We start from the raw sequence: 17,244 nt of genomic DNA, 5'->3' as shown, positions 1-17,244 counted from the left end.
CAATATTGTCTTCCTATCTCTATGTATTTATAGGATCTTTGATTTCTTTGGAGTTTTCTAACTTCATCATATACACCTTGCAAATACTGTTTTTATTACCTCAAAATATAATCTTCAAAAAGTCTTAACGGGGAAAAGATAAAAAGAAACCATCAGCAATGGAAAATAGTATGTGAGGGCACCTGGGTGGCTCAGTGGGTCAAGCATCTGCCTTCAGCTCAGGTCATAATCCCAGAGTCCTGGGATCAAGCTCCATGTTGTGGGGCTCACTGCTCAGCAGGGACCTTGCTTCTCCCTTTCTCTTTGCTTGACACTCTCTCTGCTTGTATTCTGTCTGTCAAATAAATAAAATCTTAAAAAAAAGAAAATAATATCTAAATAAGAATAAATAGTACTTAATTCCAAGTACTAACACTATTCTCCCTTTGAAGCAAACTAACTTTATCAACTAAGGAGAATAAAATTCCCATCCTTCATATCCCATGTAGCAAATTGAAAACATGGCCCCAAATTTGACACTCCTCCCTTCATTCAACAGCTGCAGGTTCCCTATTCCTAGAATCTGAGCCCTGTGACTACTTGATCAATATGATACCAAACTAAGGCTATGTGTATTTCCAGGCTCAGGCCTTAAAAAACTGCAGTTTCCATTTTCTGTCTCTTAGAACATTGCTTCTTGGGATATTTACCATTGGAATCCACCCACCATACTGTGAAGAAGTCCAAGGTGCCCCACAGAGAGACCCAGATGGGGAGACATCAGTAACATCACTTTGCCAGCCATGTAAATGATCCTCTAGCCCAAGTTGAGCCATCCCAGCAGATACGACATGGAGCAGAGACAAATTTCCCTGCCAAACTCTTGCCTAAAATGCAGATTTGTGAGCAAAACAAATGACTTGTTGTTTTAAGCAACTGAGTATTAGTTTGTATCCAACTATAGATAATAAAAACATCCGTACAAATAACTGAAGATGGTTTTGTAAACATTAAAATTGAACCAATAACTTTAAAAGACCAGAAATGAACTGATCAACTTCTAGAAAAAGTAAAATTCCTAATCCTATAGAAATTATTAGGGAATTAATTAATATTTCAACCTTTTGATTAAACCTACTACTTCTGTTGTCAATTTACTGCAAATTGAATTAATCCAAATTCACATTAAACCAGAAAGTATTCAGTTCCATTAAGAAGTGTTAAACCGGGGATCCCTGGGTGGCGCAGCGGTTTGGCGCCTGCCTTTGGCCCAGGGCGCGATCCTGGAGACCCGGGATCGAATCCCACGTCGGGCTCCCGGTGCATGGAGCCTGCTTCTCCCTCTGCCTGTGTCTCTGCCTCTCTCTCTCTCTCTCTCTCTGACTATCATAAATAAATAAAAATTAAAAAAAAAAAAAAAAAAAAAGAAGAAGTGTTAAACCACAAGAAAATATTTCTAAGAGTTCTAACTGAAAATTACAATAAAAAACATATATACACTCTCCATGTCACAATAATGATCTCAGACTTAAAATACTTTGGTATTTGGGTCAGTCACCTTCAAGCTAATGCTCTTGAAGTCTTCAAGATTTTTTTATTTTAAATATTTTATTTATTTATTCATGAGAGACACAGAGAGAGTGAGTCAGAGACACAGGCAGAGAGAGAAGCAAGCTCCATGCAGGAAGCCTGATGTGGGACTTGATCCTGGGTCTCCAGGATCACACCTGGGGGCCAAAGGCAGATGCTCCACCACTAAGCCACCCAGGCGTCCCATTTTTTTTTTGTTTTTAAAGATTCAAAATCTTTAATCAATAGAGAAAACTTAAACTGTCATTACACTGTACTCACTATGCAGAAGCAAGAAAGAAGTAATTGTTAATGGAAAAAATAAAGATGAGGGGTTCAAAGGATCATTTCAATGTGAAAATATGTGTAGTGAAAGGAAAGGCAAGGATATTACAAATGCTCTGGTATTCAGTGGAAATAACAGTGAAAATAGCTTATAATCTAGTCACAAATAAGTTCCTTGATTCTAATTCAGATTTATCACAAAATTTCTAATCTTTACCTACATACTTAATGTTATATTAAACTGTTCCCCTTGTCAGGTGCATAAAAATTAACAATCTCTTGCATAGGTATCCTTTTTCCCATTCTTCTGAGCCAGATGGAACTTGCAGCACAGACTAATAGCAGTTGTCCTCTGAACACAACTCAAGCCAAAAACTTAAACTAATCCTTTGAGTGTCATCCAACAGATGAAGGAAAGATTTGTGCAAGAGGGATAAGGGTAATTATGCTTATTACATAACAGACCTTGGAATGAAATTGAGGAGTAAAAGAAGGAGAATGTGATCAAGGTTTTGGAGGGTGATAATGAAGAAATTGGAGGGCGCGATGGAAAATGAAAAAGGAAAGGAGAAACAAATCTACCCCAGTTTGTAACAACAAGTTAGCAAAATAAACCTAAATGAGTAAAAATAAAAGAAATAAGAAATATAGATGTCATGGTGATGATAGTAATTATATTACAAAATACAATGAATATATGAAAAGTACATGTTTAGGAAGGTCAAATCATTGAGGTATAGTGGCCAATAAAAAATAACTCTTCTGGTTTGGAATGCCTTAAAGGAACTGAGTTGCTGTACTTTACAATGTCTTGTAAATAATTGGAAGCAAATTTACTGTAAGATGTCAATTTTCTTTTAAGATTTTATTTATTTATTTGACAGAGCACAAGCAGGGGTAGTGGCAGGCAGAGGGAGAGGGAGAAGCAGGCTCTAGGATGAGCAAGGAGCCCAATGCACAGCTCAATCCCAGGATCCTGGGATCATGGCAGATGCTTGACCGTCTGAGACACCCAGGCACCTCAAGATGTCAATTATTAAGATTTTATTTTTTAAGACTTTATTTATTTATTTGAAAGAAAGAGACAGCACAAGCTGGGGGAGAGGGAGAGGCAGATGGAAGCACACTCCCCACTGAGCACAGAGCCCGTGATGCGGGGCTTGATCCCAGGACCCCTGGGATCATGATCTGAGCTAAAGTCAGATGCTCAACCGACTGAGCCACCCACACGTCCCTAATCTACAAGTTAAATATAAAAAATTCTAACAGAATTTTTATAAAATTAGATAATTCTCATTGGGAAGAAAAAATTTACAAAAATAACCAAGAATATTTTGAAAACTAAAAGGCAGGATTTGCCTTGCCTACTAATATGCTACAATAATTAAAATATGGTATTAGCACAGGCACACAGATCAAATAAACAGTACAGATCAGAATACAAAAACAGATCATGTAGATTTGTAAGTCTATTATATAATAAAAGTGCAATTTCAAATTAGTGGCAAAAGGATGGACTATTTAATAAATAATAATGAAATGATTGGCTAGCCTTTCATGGAAGAAAAATGTTTGAATCCTGTAATAAAATAGTTCTACCATCTATTAAAGAATCCCAAATGGATTCATACACACACACACACACACACACACACACACACACACTGTGTTATGTATAAATTACTGGAATAAAATATAAGAGTTTTTAAAATAGCATTCGGATGGAAAAGTTTTCTTAACCAAGACACAAGGCAAAATACCCACAAACTGTGAAAGAAAAATAACTTCTGAACAAGTGTACTACAAGCTGAAGGAAATACCATAAAAAGTACAACATATACAGCAGTTTAAACACTAATATATAGAATATATAAAGGACTCTTAGAAACCAAGGCAGAAATCACCTAAAAAAGAGAGAGCAGAGGAGCTATACATGCTAGATATTAATTCCAGCTATATCAATAATCACTTTAGGAATAGTCTCAATACACCAATTGAAAGAGAAACTGTGTCAGAGTGGATTTAAAAAGAAAACAAGACCCAACTATATGTTACCTAAGAGAAAACCATATTAAATATAAAGACATGGACAGATTAAAAGTGAAGAGATGGAAAAAGATATGCCATGCTAACAGTAATCAAATGTTACTGCCATAGCAGTATTAATCTCTGATAAACTAGATTATCAGGAATGGGGTTCCTGGTTGGCTAGTTGGTAGAATATCTGACTCTTTGACTCTTTCTTAATCTCAGAGTCATGAGTTTGAGCCCCACGGTGGGTGTAGAGATCACTTTTAAAAAATTATCAGGAATAAAGAGGGGGTATTACATCATTAGAAAGGAGTCAGTTCTCCAAGAAGATATTAACAACACTTCAGGTATGTAGGACCAACAAAAGAATGTCAAATAATGTGGAGCAAAACCCAAAAGAGCTACAAGGAGAAACAAATTCATTTATTATCATTAGGAGACTTCAACACTCTTCTTCAAAAAAAAAGAAAAAGATTTTATTTTCAAATAATCTATACTAATAGTAACTGACAGAGCCATCCAGCAGAATATCAGTAAGGATACAGCTGAAATGAAGAGCACATCAATCAAGTAGATTTAGTTGGCATTTTTTACTTTTTTTAAAATTTAAATTCAATTAGCCAACATACAGTACATTATTAGCCTCAGATGTGGTATTCAATTTATCAGTTGCGCGTGGTTTAAGTGACATTTACAGAATACATCACCCAACAGCAGCATATACATCCTTCTAAACTCACATTGAACATTCACCAAGTTAGTCACATTCTCAGCCATAAAACACACCCTAACAAATTTAAAAGAATAGAAATCACACAGAGTATACTCTCAGTCAACAATGGAATTAAACTAGAAACCAGTAACAGAAAACTGGAAAATCCCCGTTATTTGGAGATTAAACATCATGCTTCTAAATAAATTATGTGTCAAAAGAAGTCTCAGAAATTTTAAAATATTTTGAACTAAATGAAAATGAAAGTACAGCTTTTCAAAATCTGTGTGATGCAGCAAATGCAGTGTTTAAAACTTAGCACTTAATATATACATCAGAAAAGACAAAGTTTAAATTCAATAATCCAAGATTCTGCCAATGGAGACTATAGCAAAGTGCAATATAAATCAATATAAGTCAAGCAGAGGAAAAAAAATAAAAGTTATTGCAGAAATTAAGGACATTGTAAACAGGAAATTGGTAAATTGATAGAACTGTTAAAGTGGATAAAAATCAACAAAACCATAACCTGTTCTTTGAAAAGATCAGAGAAGTGATAAATCTCTGGTCAGGCTAACCAAGAAAAAAAAAGACAAAGGGGATCCCTGGGTGGCTCAGCAGTTTAGTGCCTGCCTTTGGTTCAGGGCGTGATCCTAGAGTCTCAGGATCAAGTCCCGCATCAGGCTCCCTGCCTGGAGCCTGCTTCTCCTGCCTGTCTCTCTGCTCGCTCTTGCGCGTGCTCTCTCTCTCTCTCTCGCTCTCGCTCTCACTCTCTGTCTTTCTCATGAATAATTAAATAAATAAAATCTTAAAAAAAAAAAAAAAAAAAAAGATGGGATCCTTGGGTGGCTCAGTGGTTTAATGCCTGCCTTTGGTTCAGGGCATGATCCTAGAGTCCCAGGATCAAGTCCCGCATCGGGCTCCCTGCATGGAGCCTGCTTCTCCCTCTGCTTGTGTCTCTGCCTCTTTCTCTCTCTGTCTCTCATGAATAAATAAATAAAATCTTAAAAAAAAAAGACAAAAATTACCAATATCAGAAACAAAAGCAAGTCATCATTGTTGACACCTAGGCATTCAAGAGATAATAAAGAAGTATTATAAATACCTCTGTGCCCACAAATATAACTTAAGAGGAAATAAACTAATTATTTGAAAAACACAAACTACCACAACTGATACAAAGAGAAATAATCTGGATAGGCCTACAGCTATTAAAGAAATTGAATCAGTAATTAATGACCTTCCAAAAAAAAAAAAAGAAGAAAGCACCAGGCTCAGACAGTGCTTCTGCCAAATATTTAAAAAGAAATGATACTAATTTTCTACACTCTCTTCCAGAAGGGAACATGTCTTAACTCATTTGATGAAACCAGCATTATCTTAACTACCAACTCCAGGAAAAAAAGGGTGGCGGGGGAGGGGGGAACTATAGACCATTATCTCTTACGAACACAGATGCAGAAATCCTCAACAAAATAAAAATATTTATACAATGCAACCAAGTAGGATGTATTCCAGATATGCAAGGCTGGATCAATATCTGAAAATCAATTAATATCCAGTACATCAACAATCTAAAAAAAAATCACTTGATCACATTGTCACATAAAAGACAAAATCCAATACCCAACATACTAAAAACTCTCAGCAAACTTAAGAATAGAGGGGAGCTTCCAAAAACTGATAAAGAACATATACATGAAATCTACAACAAACATACTTAATGATGAGTAACTACTCCTGAGACTGGGAAAAGGCAGATATCCCCTCTTGCTAATTCTATTTAACATTGTACTAGAAGTCTTCGTTAGTGGTAATAAGGCAAGAGGATGAAATGATAACTAAACATATTGGGAAAGAAAATATAACACTGTCCTAGCTTGCAGATGACAACACTGTAAGGAAGAATCCCAAAGAATTAACAAAAAACAATCTAGAGCTATAAAGTAATTATAATAGCAATTTGTGAGATATGTTAATATCCAAAACCAATTGCTTTCTTGTATCACCATCAAGGACTAATTGGAATTTGATATTAAAAATGCAATATCAGGGACGCCTGGGTGGCTCAGCAGTTGAGCATCTGCCTTCGGCTTGGAGGTGATCCCGAGGTTCAGGATCGAGCCTGCTTCTCCCTCTGCCTATGTCTCTGCCTCTCTCTCTCTCTCTCTCTCTCTCTGTCTCTCTACCTATCTCTCATGAATAAAGAAATAATATCTTAAAAAAAAAAATGCAATACCAGAGGTGCCTGGGTGGCTCAATTGGTTAAGCCTCTGTCTTAGGCTCAGGTCGTGATCTCAGGGTCCTGGGACTGAGGCCCACATCATGCTCCTTCCTCAGTGGGAAATTTCCTTCTCCCTCTGCATCTGCCCCTTCCCTGCTCATGCTTGCTCACACTCTCTCAAATAAATAAATAAAATCTTTAAAGAAAAATGCAGTATCATTCGCATTAGCACCAATAAAGAAATAAATATATGAAGGTAAATGTAACAAAATATATATAAGATGTCTATGAAAAAAACTAGGAAACTGATAAATCACAAAATAAATAAATGAAGGTACATTCCATGTTTGTGGATAGGAAGACTCAGTATTAGTAAAATGTCAATTCTCCCCAACTTGATCTGCAGATCCAGCACTTCCAAATAAAAATTCTAGCAAGTTATTTCATGGGTATTGGCAAGGCAATTCTAAATTCATATGGAAAGACAAAAGACCCAAAATAGTCAACATAATACTGTAAAAAAATAACAAAGTTAGAGGATTAAACACTGATTTCATTCTCACTACACTTATCAGTAACCAAGATAGAGTGGCATTGGCAGAAGAATAAACTAGTAGATCAATAGAACATGAACAATAGCCCAGAAATAGATTACTCAAATACAGTCAATTGATCTTTGAGATAGGAGCAAAGGCAATCCAATGGTGAAAAGATAATTTTTTCACCAAGTGGAACTAGAATATATCCACATGGAGAAAAACGAACTTACACACTGACTTTACACCTTTCACAAAAATTAACTCAAAATGGATCATAGACCTAAAAGTAAGAAGCAAAACTGTCAAGCTTCTAGAAAATAACATAAAACTCTAGGTACCTTGGTTTGCTTCTGAGTTTTTAGATACAACACCAGTAGCAAAATCCATGAAAGAAAATATAGATGAGTTGGACTTCACTAAAATTAAAAGCTTCTGCTCTATGGAAGATACTTTAAGACAATGAAAAGACAACCATAGACTGATAGACTATATTTGCAAAACACATATCTGATGAAGAACCTGTATCTACAATATACAAAGCACTCTTCATATTCAACAATAGGAAAACAACCCAGTTAAAAAAAACAGGCAAAAGATCTGAACAGACACCTCACCAAAAAAGATATACAGATGGCAAATAAGCATATGAAAAGGTCTTCCACATCCTATTTCATTGGGAATTGAAAACTCAAACAATGTGAGATGCCACTACACACCTAGTGGAATGGCTAAAATCCAAAAAACCGACAACGCCAAATACTGACAAGCATGTGGAACAACAATGACTCTCATTCATGCTGGTAGGAACACAAATGGTATAGCCACTTTGGAATACAGTTTGTCAGTTTCTTAAAGCTAACCATGGTCATAACATACAGTTTAGCAGTTGTGTCCCTAAGTAGTTACCTAAATGAGTTGCAAACTTACATTCCCACAAAAATCTGCATATGAATGTCATTACCAGAAACAACCTTAATATCCATCAACAGGTGAATGGATAAACAAATGTGGTATATATGTTTTTGAAAGTTTTAACTCCTTAGAGTTTTAAAGAAAAACAGATTATTATGAGTTATTTATTACTTAGCATTTCCATAAGGGATTATTGAAACAAAGTAGAACTATACTCTTTCCACTTACTAGAATCACAGAAACCACTAGCACAAACTTCAGAGCAAGTCCTTATTTTATAAATTTACAAAGAATCAAATTGAGGTGCAGAAAGGTTAAGTGATTTGCTCATAAACAGAAATAGTAGGTACTAAAACCAGAGTTAGAAATAAGACCTCTTGTTTTCCATTTCCAGGATATCTCATTTTCTTATGGGAAACTTGTACAGGGAAACTAAATATAATAAATGACACGCTCAGTATAATAACAGTATTTGGTAATAACAGTCACAGCCCTGAGAGTTTATCCTTTGGGCTGAGAATTAAAGTTGACTCTTAAGAAACCTGAAAATGTGAAACGGCCACTTAAAAAACAGGTACACAGAAAGGCAAGTTCATGAGGCAAATAAAACTTCTAATTTCTCAAAAATAGGTGATAGCAAAGTTAAAATTACTACCTGTTTACTAATGATTACTTATCATTTCTACGTGTATACTTTTTAGTTTTGTGATATATTACCCAATAACATAAGATTATTAATATATTGGCAGTTTTTGCCTTTGGGTATTTAGTGAATTGTGCTATTAGGAACATTGGTGTACAAATACCTATTTGAGTCCCTGCTTTTAATTCTTTGAGTATATATCCAGAAGTGGAATTGCTGAATCATGTGGTAATTCTTGGTTTAATTTTTTTAGGAACTGCCATACTGCTTTCCATAGCAACTGCATGATTTTACATTCCCATCAGCAATGCGCCGTGTTCTAGTTCTTTATATCCCAGCAACACTTTTTTTTTTTTGATAACCATCCAAATGGGTATGAAGTCGTATCTCATTGTGGTTTTGATTTACATTTTCCTAATGATTAGTAATGTTGAGTATCTCTTTGTGTGCTTATTGACTATAGATCTTTGGATAAATGCCATTCAAGTCCCTTTCCATCCTTTCCCCATTTTTAATTAGGCTATTTGATTTTTTGTCATGTGACTCCCTCTTGAAATTTAAGATATATTCCTTCTGGGGCACCTGGCTGATGTAGTCAGTAGAGCAATGTGAATCTTGATCTTGGGGTCACGAGTTCTAGCCCTACACTGAGCATAGAGATTACTTAAAAAAAAGAAAAGAATTCTCCCTACTTACTGATTTCTAGGAGCTTTTTTTTTTTTTTTTCTAGGAGCTTTTTAACCTGTTTTGGATTTTTTACTATTTTATATTGTAGATATTTTCTTCTTGTTTGTTATCTTTTGTTTTCTTTTATAGTATCATTGGCTTAGAAGTTTTTATATTTTGTCATTTTTTCCTTTTATACTTTTTAGGTTTTATTTCTGGTTTAATGTTTTTATACTCTTATATTATTAAAAAACACTTTATTTCCTGCCTAGCAATTTACTGATATAACATTCTTTAAAGGCTAATCTACAAATAGATATTTGCTATATTTTGCATCTAATCTAAAAATAACTGTAGGGGCAGCCCAGGTGGCTCAGCGGTTTAGTGCCGCCTTCAGCCCAGGGCCTGATCCTGGAGACCTGGGATCGAGTCCCATATCAGGCTCCCTCCATGGAGCCTGCTTCTCCCTCTACCTGTGTCTCTGCCTCTCTCTCTGTGTCTCTCATGAATAAATAAATAAATAAAATCTTTTAAAAGCTCAGATCTGAAAAAAAAAATAAAAAAAAATAAGAATAACTGTAGCTTATATTTTATAGGTATAATTAATTAAATACTGTGTTTATAATTGACTCTAGATCTTTGTTCCTACCTTAACTTTTTATAATTGGAGGAAAATCCTTCTCCATATCCGAGATTTGATTTTTTAAAAATAATTACTGTTTCTACGTTTAGGGAGTAGCTACATAGCACATGACCTAATAAGACCTAATAACACATACATGCACGTATACATATGCACATATTACGTGTGTGTTCTTAGGCAAAATTTTCTGTAATAAATGATATGAATATAGTTTCAAATAATAAAAATTCCTGTTTATGATTTCTTTGCAGTCTGGTTTATCTTTAAGGTTTTTTGGGGGTCACCAGGGTGGCTCAGATGGTTAAACATCTGCCTTTGGCTCAGGTCATGATTTCTGGGTCCTGGGATCGAGCCCCACGTTGAGCTCCTTGCTCAGGGAGGAGTCTGCTCCTCCTTCTCCCTCTGCCTCTCCCCTCTGCCCGTACTGTCTCTTTCTCTCTCTCAAATGGGTAAATAAAATCATTTTTTAAAAAAGTGCTTTCTTATCAAAAGTAAGAAAACTTCTCAAAAGTTTTGTCATTTTTAATTCTTTCTGGTAGGGTTACTTGATGTCTTTTGTCACTTTTTAAAAAAAAAAGATTTTTATTTAATTATTTATTTGGGAGAAAGAGCATGAGAGAGAATGAACAGGGGGAAGGGCAGAGGAAGAAGCAGAGAGCCCTTCGTGGGCCTCAATCCTAGGATCCTGGGACCATGACCTGAGCGAAAGGCAGGCACTGAACCTACTGAGCCATCCAGGTACCCTTTTGCCACTTTTTAATTGTTGTTTTTTATATATAGCCTGATAAAGATATGATTTTTCATCTGTGTATTTGTTTGTAAAAGTTATTATCTGTTTTCAGAAAGTGATATATAACTTCATTATTATGATTAGTTGGAGATTAATCTAAAATTTAAAAAATAGATCTTTATGCTTTTAAAATTTTGCTTTAGGTTATGACTTAATATACAATAAGATTTTATTACACAATTTAAGAAAATTGTTTATTTTTTATTATATATTTTTTAAAAGATTATTTATTTATTTATTCATGAGAGACACAGAGGGAGAGAGAGAGGCAGAGACACAGGCAGAGGGAGAAGCAGGGAGCCGGATGCAGGACTTGGTCCTGGGACTCCAGGAGTGCTCCCTGGGCCGAAGGCAGGTGCTAAACCACTGAGCCGCTCAGGGATCCCCAAGAAAATTGTTTAAATCAAATCCACTGTATAATCCAAAATTACACAGTTCATGGATTATAGAATTTTAATCTATGTTATTACCATAGAGTTTTAATCTATGTAGAATAATTTACACTATTTTGATTTAGCACTTCTCTTCATTAGAGGAGCTTTTGCAGCCTCATTTTCTTGAAATGTAGCTACATTTTATAATATTTCCAATATTTTAAGTTCTCCTGAGTTTCCTTATCATTGCGTCATTTTTTTCCCTTACAGTATATGAATTTGGTTAAGAGTATTCAGGATGTTTTTATTGTCATGTTGTTGATCTTAATGATTTCCAGAGTAAATTGATTTTTAAGAGTGTTAATCATACTACTTTACATAACATGTATTTTAACTGTATCAATTAAAATAATTTCCATGTAGATGTGTAAATGTAATTATTATTATTATTTTTTTTAGATTTTTAAATTTACTTATTCATGAGAGACACAGAGAGGCAGAGACATAGGCAGAGTCAGAAGCAGGTTCCCTGTGGGGAGTCCAATGCGGGACTTGATCCTGAGACTCAAGGATCATGACTTGAGCCTAAGGCAGACACTCAACCACTGAGCCACCCAGGTGTCCCTGTGTATATGTATTTCTGAGCAGGATATTTTAAAACAAAATTTTATTTAAATCCAATTAATTAAGATATAATGGATTATTGATTTCAGAGGTAGAGGTCAGTGATTCATCAGGCTTATATAATACCCAATACTTATTATGTCATATGCCCTTGTCTGTGTTCATCACCCAGTTGCTCCATTCCAACTCCTCCCCTCCAATGACCCTCAGTTTGTTTCCTATGATTGAGTCTCTTATGGTTTGCCTGTCTCTGATTTCATCTTGTTTTGTTTTTCCTTCTTCCCGTATGATCCTGTTTGTTTCTTAAATTCCACATATGAGTGAGATCATCTGATAATTGTCTTTCTCTGATTGACTTATTTCACTTAGCATAATATCTTCTAGTTCCATCCACATCGTTGCAAATGGCAGGATTTCTTTTCTTTTCTTTTCTTTTCTTTTCTTTTCTTTTCTTTTCTTTTCTTTCTTTTCTTTTCTTCTTTCTTTCTTTCTTTTTCTTTTTCTTTCTTTCTTTCTTTTCTTTTCTTTTCTTTTCTTTTCTTTTCTTTTCTTTTCTTTTCTTTTCTTTTCTTTTCTTTTCTTTTCTTTTCTTTCACAGCTGAATAGTAGTCTATTTTATATATATGCACCACATCTCCTTTATCCATTCACCTGTTGAGGCACATCTAGGCTCTTTCCATAGTGGGCTATTGTGAACATTGCTGCTATAGATATTGGGGTGCAGATGCTTCTTTGGATCACTACATTCCACTAGTAGTGCAATTGCTGGGTCATAGGATAGCTCTATTTTCAACTTTTTGAGGAACCTCCATACTGTTTTTCAGAGTGGCTGCGCCAGCTTGCTTTCCCACCAGCAGTGTAAGAGGGTTCCCCTTTCTCCACATCCTCCCCAACATCTGCCATTTCCTAACTTATTAATTTTAGACATTCTGATCAGTGTGCGGTAGTATCTCATTGTTGTTTTGATTTGTAGTTCTCTGATGCTGAGTGATATGTTGAGCATGTTTTCATGTGTCGGTCATTTGTATGTCTTCTTTGGAGAAATGTCTGTTCATGTCTTCTGCCCATTTCTTTTTTTTTCTTTTTTTTTTCTTCTGCCCATTTCTTGATTGGATTATTTATTCTTTGGATGTTGGGTTTGATAAGTCCTTTATAGATTTTGGATACCAGCCCCTTATCTAATGTGTCATTTGCAAACATCTTTTCCTATTCTGTAGGTTGCCTTTTTTGGTTTTATTGACTGTTTCCGTGGCTGTGCAAAAAGCTTTTTATCTTGATGACGTTCCAATAATTCAATTTTACCTTTGTTTCCTTTGCCTTTGGAGATGTGTCTAGCAAGAAGTTGCTGTGGCCGAGGTCAAAGGGGTTGCTGCCTCTGTTCTCCTTTAAGAATTTGATGGATTCCTGTCTTACATTTAGGTCTTTCATCAATTTTGAGTCCATTTTTGTGTATGGTATGAGGAAATGGTTCAGTTCATTCTTCTGCATGTGGCTGTCCAGTTTTCCCAATACCATTTGTTGAGGAGACTGTCTTTTTTCCATTGGGTATTCTTTCCTGCTTTGTCAAAGATTAGTCACCATAGAGTTGAGGGCCCATTTCTGGGTTCTCTGTTCTGTTCCATTGTTCTATGTATCTGTTTTTGTGCCAGTACCATACTGTTTTGATGATTACAGCTTTGTAATAGAGCTTAAAGTCCAGAATTGTGATGCCACCAGTTTTAGTTTTCTTTTTAAACTATCCTTTGGCTATTTGGGTTCTTTTCTGGTTCCACACAAATTTTAGGATTTATTTGTTCCAATTCTGAATTAAGTTGATGGTATTTTCATAGGGATTGCATTGAATGTACAGATTTGAGCAAAGTATTTAAAATAATAAAGTATTAATTTTTGGAAATAACTGGCATTTAAAAAATATATGTTCATAAAGCAAAAAGGCCTTTTGGATTGTTATCTTTAAATTATGCTATTAGTAGGTAGATTTTCTATAAAGCTGTGTACACCTTAGCTGTTGAAGGCATGATGGTTTGCATTAGGTATTAGTGTTTATGTTGTGTCAGAATTATGATGGTAGTTATACTTCATTTAAAAAAGAAACAACTTGGGGTACCTCCGTGGCTCAGTTGGTTAAGCAGCTGCCTTTGTCTCAGGTCCTGATCCCAGGGTCCTGGGATTGCTCTCCCTCTGCCCTTCCCCTCCTGCTCATGCTTGCTTCTTTGCTCTTTCTCAAATAAATAAAAAATTTAAAAGAAATAAAGAAGAACTTAATACTGTATATTCTGTCAGTTTTGAAACCTGAGTCTTGATTGTATAAGCTACATTTTGAAGGAGAAATCTGCATAGGATGGCTTAGTATTTTTGAAAATGTAAAATGCTAAATTTAACAATGACGGCATGGCATTCATTAGTATAAAGTACAGTGTGTATATGAAGGGAAAAAAAGATGGTAGTTTTAAGTAATTTCTTTGGGGCAAGGGTCAGAGGATGCTAATATAAAGGAACTAGATTTGGTGCCCATTTTATTTCTGACTTAATATTTCTTTTAACTATTTAGACTTTCTTTAATTCTGTGAATGAGATACAGGACTAAACTAATAACATTAGTTAACATTATCATATAAATCATTTCTATTTAAACTAATTTTTTTTGAAATTAGAGTAAAGAAACTTCATTTGTTAACATTATATAATTAAATTCTAACAATATTTACTTTCAGCCATTAAGAATATGATTTTTTTCTTTTTCTTTCTGATATGATCATTTAGGAATCAGCCTTCCAGAGGGAGTGATAATAGCTTTGAATTTTTTTTCCTGATAGTGACAAACTAGCTACTGTACACTCATGGAGTATGGTACTTGTTACTGATGGCCTTTCTGTGACAGAGAGCCTATAGACTGACATAAAGTGCAGCCTGTTGTGAACTCTTAAGTGAGTCTGCCAAAAACTCAGCAGACAGAACTAATTGGGGAGAGAAAGGATTTTTGTGCCCTCTTCTCTTTCTTTCTATTCTTTTTTGTTTTATAAGACAGATATTGTTAAAGTAGCTCATTTGTGTAAGATTTGTCTGCCTCTCTTTTCTCATTGCATGGATCATTTTTTAACTTAAAGTCTTGCACTGCAGGTCATTAAGCACTTCCACATGGAGGTTGGCACAGGACCAAGCTCGAGACACGCAACTCATAACAGTTGATGAAAAATTGGTAAGAATTTTATTATACGCTGCTATGATTCTGCCTTCAGGGTTATTTTTGTACAATAGCTTTTCAGAATGGTGTTCTGGTTCTTACCGGAAAATGATGTGAATTTGAATATCTATACTGTATATATATTTTAAAAGGAAATACTTATTACAAAAAGATAATTTGTGTTAAGCATTATACACAGATATTAAGTCATATGCAGATACTAGATTAAAGTTAAAAAGGGCTTCATTTTTGTGGTGTTTATAAGTAGCAATCAGAACATTTAAAGTTAATGAATATGAATTGAACAAGAATATAAATGTAAGTGAATATGTGTAGTTTTTAATTTTCTCGTTACACGCCTGTTTAGTTAAGTTATAAAACACCAGGTAGTATGTAAACTTAAGTATATTGGGTTTTTTTGGAACCAATTATTTTATGGTTGTTTTTATTGTATGTAAATATATGTGTACACACACACATTACATTTATTACTAAATTATGCATGAGAGATTAGAACTAGCAACAAATAAATAATACTCTGTTAATTAGTAGCAGATAGAATTATGGTTACTGTCACATAAAAAATTTTTCTATGTGTGGTATTATTTTAGATGCAACTTATTATTTATGCTTATATTGGAAAATAGTATAAATTTTATAGTCTTAGACTTGTAAAAATGTGTAATAGTGTAATCATGTTTTTCATTTTTATCTGGTTTACCATTATCAAGTGTATAGGTGTGTTTCTTCTCTTCTTCCATTTGTACATTTCTTTTATCACTCAGTGTCGACTCTGTAAGCATAATTTAAATAATAGATCACACTTAAAGCTCTAAACATCATTTATACCGCTAAAGATATAAACAGATACATAAATAGATAAGTTAACAGATAGACAATGGAGAAATAGTTTGGAAAACTCCGATCTTCTGCTTAAGGCTGGTTAGTTTTATCTTTTAAGCTATCTCCTCTTAGATTCACTTGCTGACGTTGCCATCATCCTAGTCTAGGCTACCATCATCTTTTTTGTAAATTGCTGCAGAATTTTTTAAATTGTTCTCTACAGATATTTTAATCTTTCTTTAATTCATTTTCCAAAAGATAAACAGAATAGTCTTTAAATGCTAGTTTTGTCACTTCTTGTGTAAGATCCATTGGTTTTCTTACTGACCTAAAAGTAAGCATTAAAATCCTTAACATGGGAAAAAAAATCCTTATATGGTTTTTGAGGTCTTGCATGATTTAAGTCTTGCCTTCCTCTCTAAGTTTACCTTGTACCACTGTATTTTATACACTCTGCTCCAGCTACACCAGTCCTGGAACTTGCTGTTCCTTTCCCTCGTTCAGGGCATTCACATTCCAGTTCTCTCTGCCTAGATGCTTTTCACTAATCCCTTAGCTCTTATCCAGGGACGTTCTACTTCTTCTTCAAATAATAATCAAACATCACTTGCTTAGTCAAGTATAAAGGAAATGAGACATGTATGTGTGTAAGAGGAGGATGATTTACATATGACGTGTTCATTAATTAATGAGGGTACTATTTTAATTTTTCCAATGACCATCTTTTTTTTTTTTTTTAAAGATTTTTATTTATTTATTTATTCATAAGAGAGACAGAGAGAGAGAGGCAGAGACATAGGCAGAGCGAGAAGCAGGCTCCCTGGGATCATGCCCTGAGCTTGAAGGCAGATGCCCAACCGCTGAACCACCCAGACATCCCTTCAGTGACCATCTTTTAAACCCCTTATCTAATATTGTGGGGTTTACTCTTTATAAGATTTTCAAATTTTATAGAGTTTATTAGTAATGCTTCTAAGTTCTCTCCTTTCTGGTTTGAAGAATAATAAGTGAGGTAGTAATCTATTCCTCTAAACAAGATGCTGTGAATCATATCAGAGAGGTATACAGTCTGCTTTGAGTTTTTATCTCATTAAATCAGATGCATGCTTCCAACAAATTTTGTTGCCCTGTATAAATTTTCCCAGCTTTGTTATTTCTTTTTTTTTGAAGTGTATTAGTTAACATGTCTATTCCAGCTGAAATCAATTCAAGTCTTACTTATAAAT

The 17,244-nt window shown here is 34.7% G+C and overlaps 1 protein-coding gene across 5 annotated transcripts in view; it reads left to right on the top strand.

Annotated features, from left to right (window-relative positions):
• Positions 1 to 17,244, top strand: part of NDUFS4 (NADH:ubiquinone oxidoreductase subunit S4) — a 112,470-nt gene that overhangs the window by 28,277 nt on the left and 66,949 nt on the right. For all 5 annotated transcript variants that reach the window (XR_013378512.1, XR_013378511.1, XM_077895997.1 and 2 more), the window contains exon 2: positions 15,112 to 15,190. Coding sequence is in view for 3 of the 5 variants with exons in the window: in XM_077895997.1 (XP_077752123.1) it covers positions 15,112 to 15,190 (79 nt within the window). In the remaining 2 variants the exon portion in view is untranslated. The remainder of the gene's footprint in view (positions 1 to 15,111; positions 15,191 to 17,244) is intronic.

This window comes from Canis aureus, chromosome 4 (assembly GCF_053574225.1).
Source record: "Canis aureus isolate CA01 chromosome 4, VMU_Caureus_v.1.0, whole genome shotgun sequence".
Taxonomy (NCBI): domain Eukaryota; kingdom Metazoa; phylum Chordata; class Mammalia; order Carnivora; family Canidae; genus Canis; species Canis aureus.
This window is presented reverse-complemented; position numbering and strand designations above follow the sequence as displayed.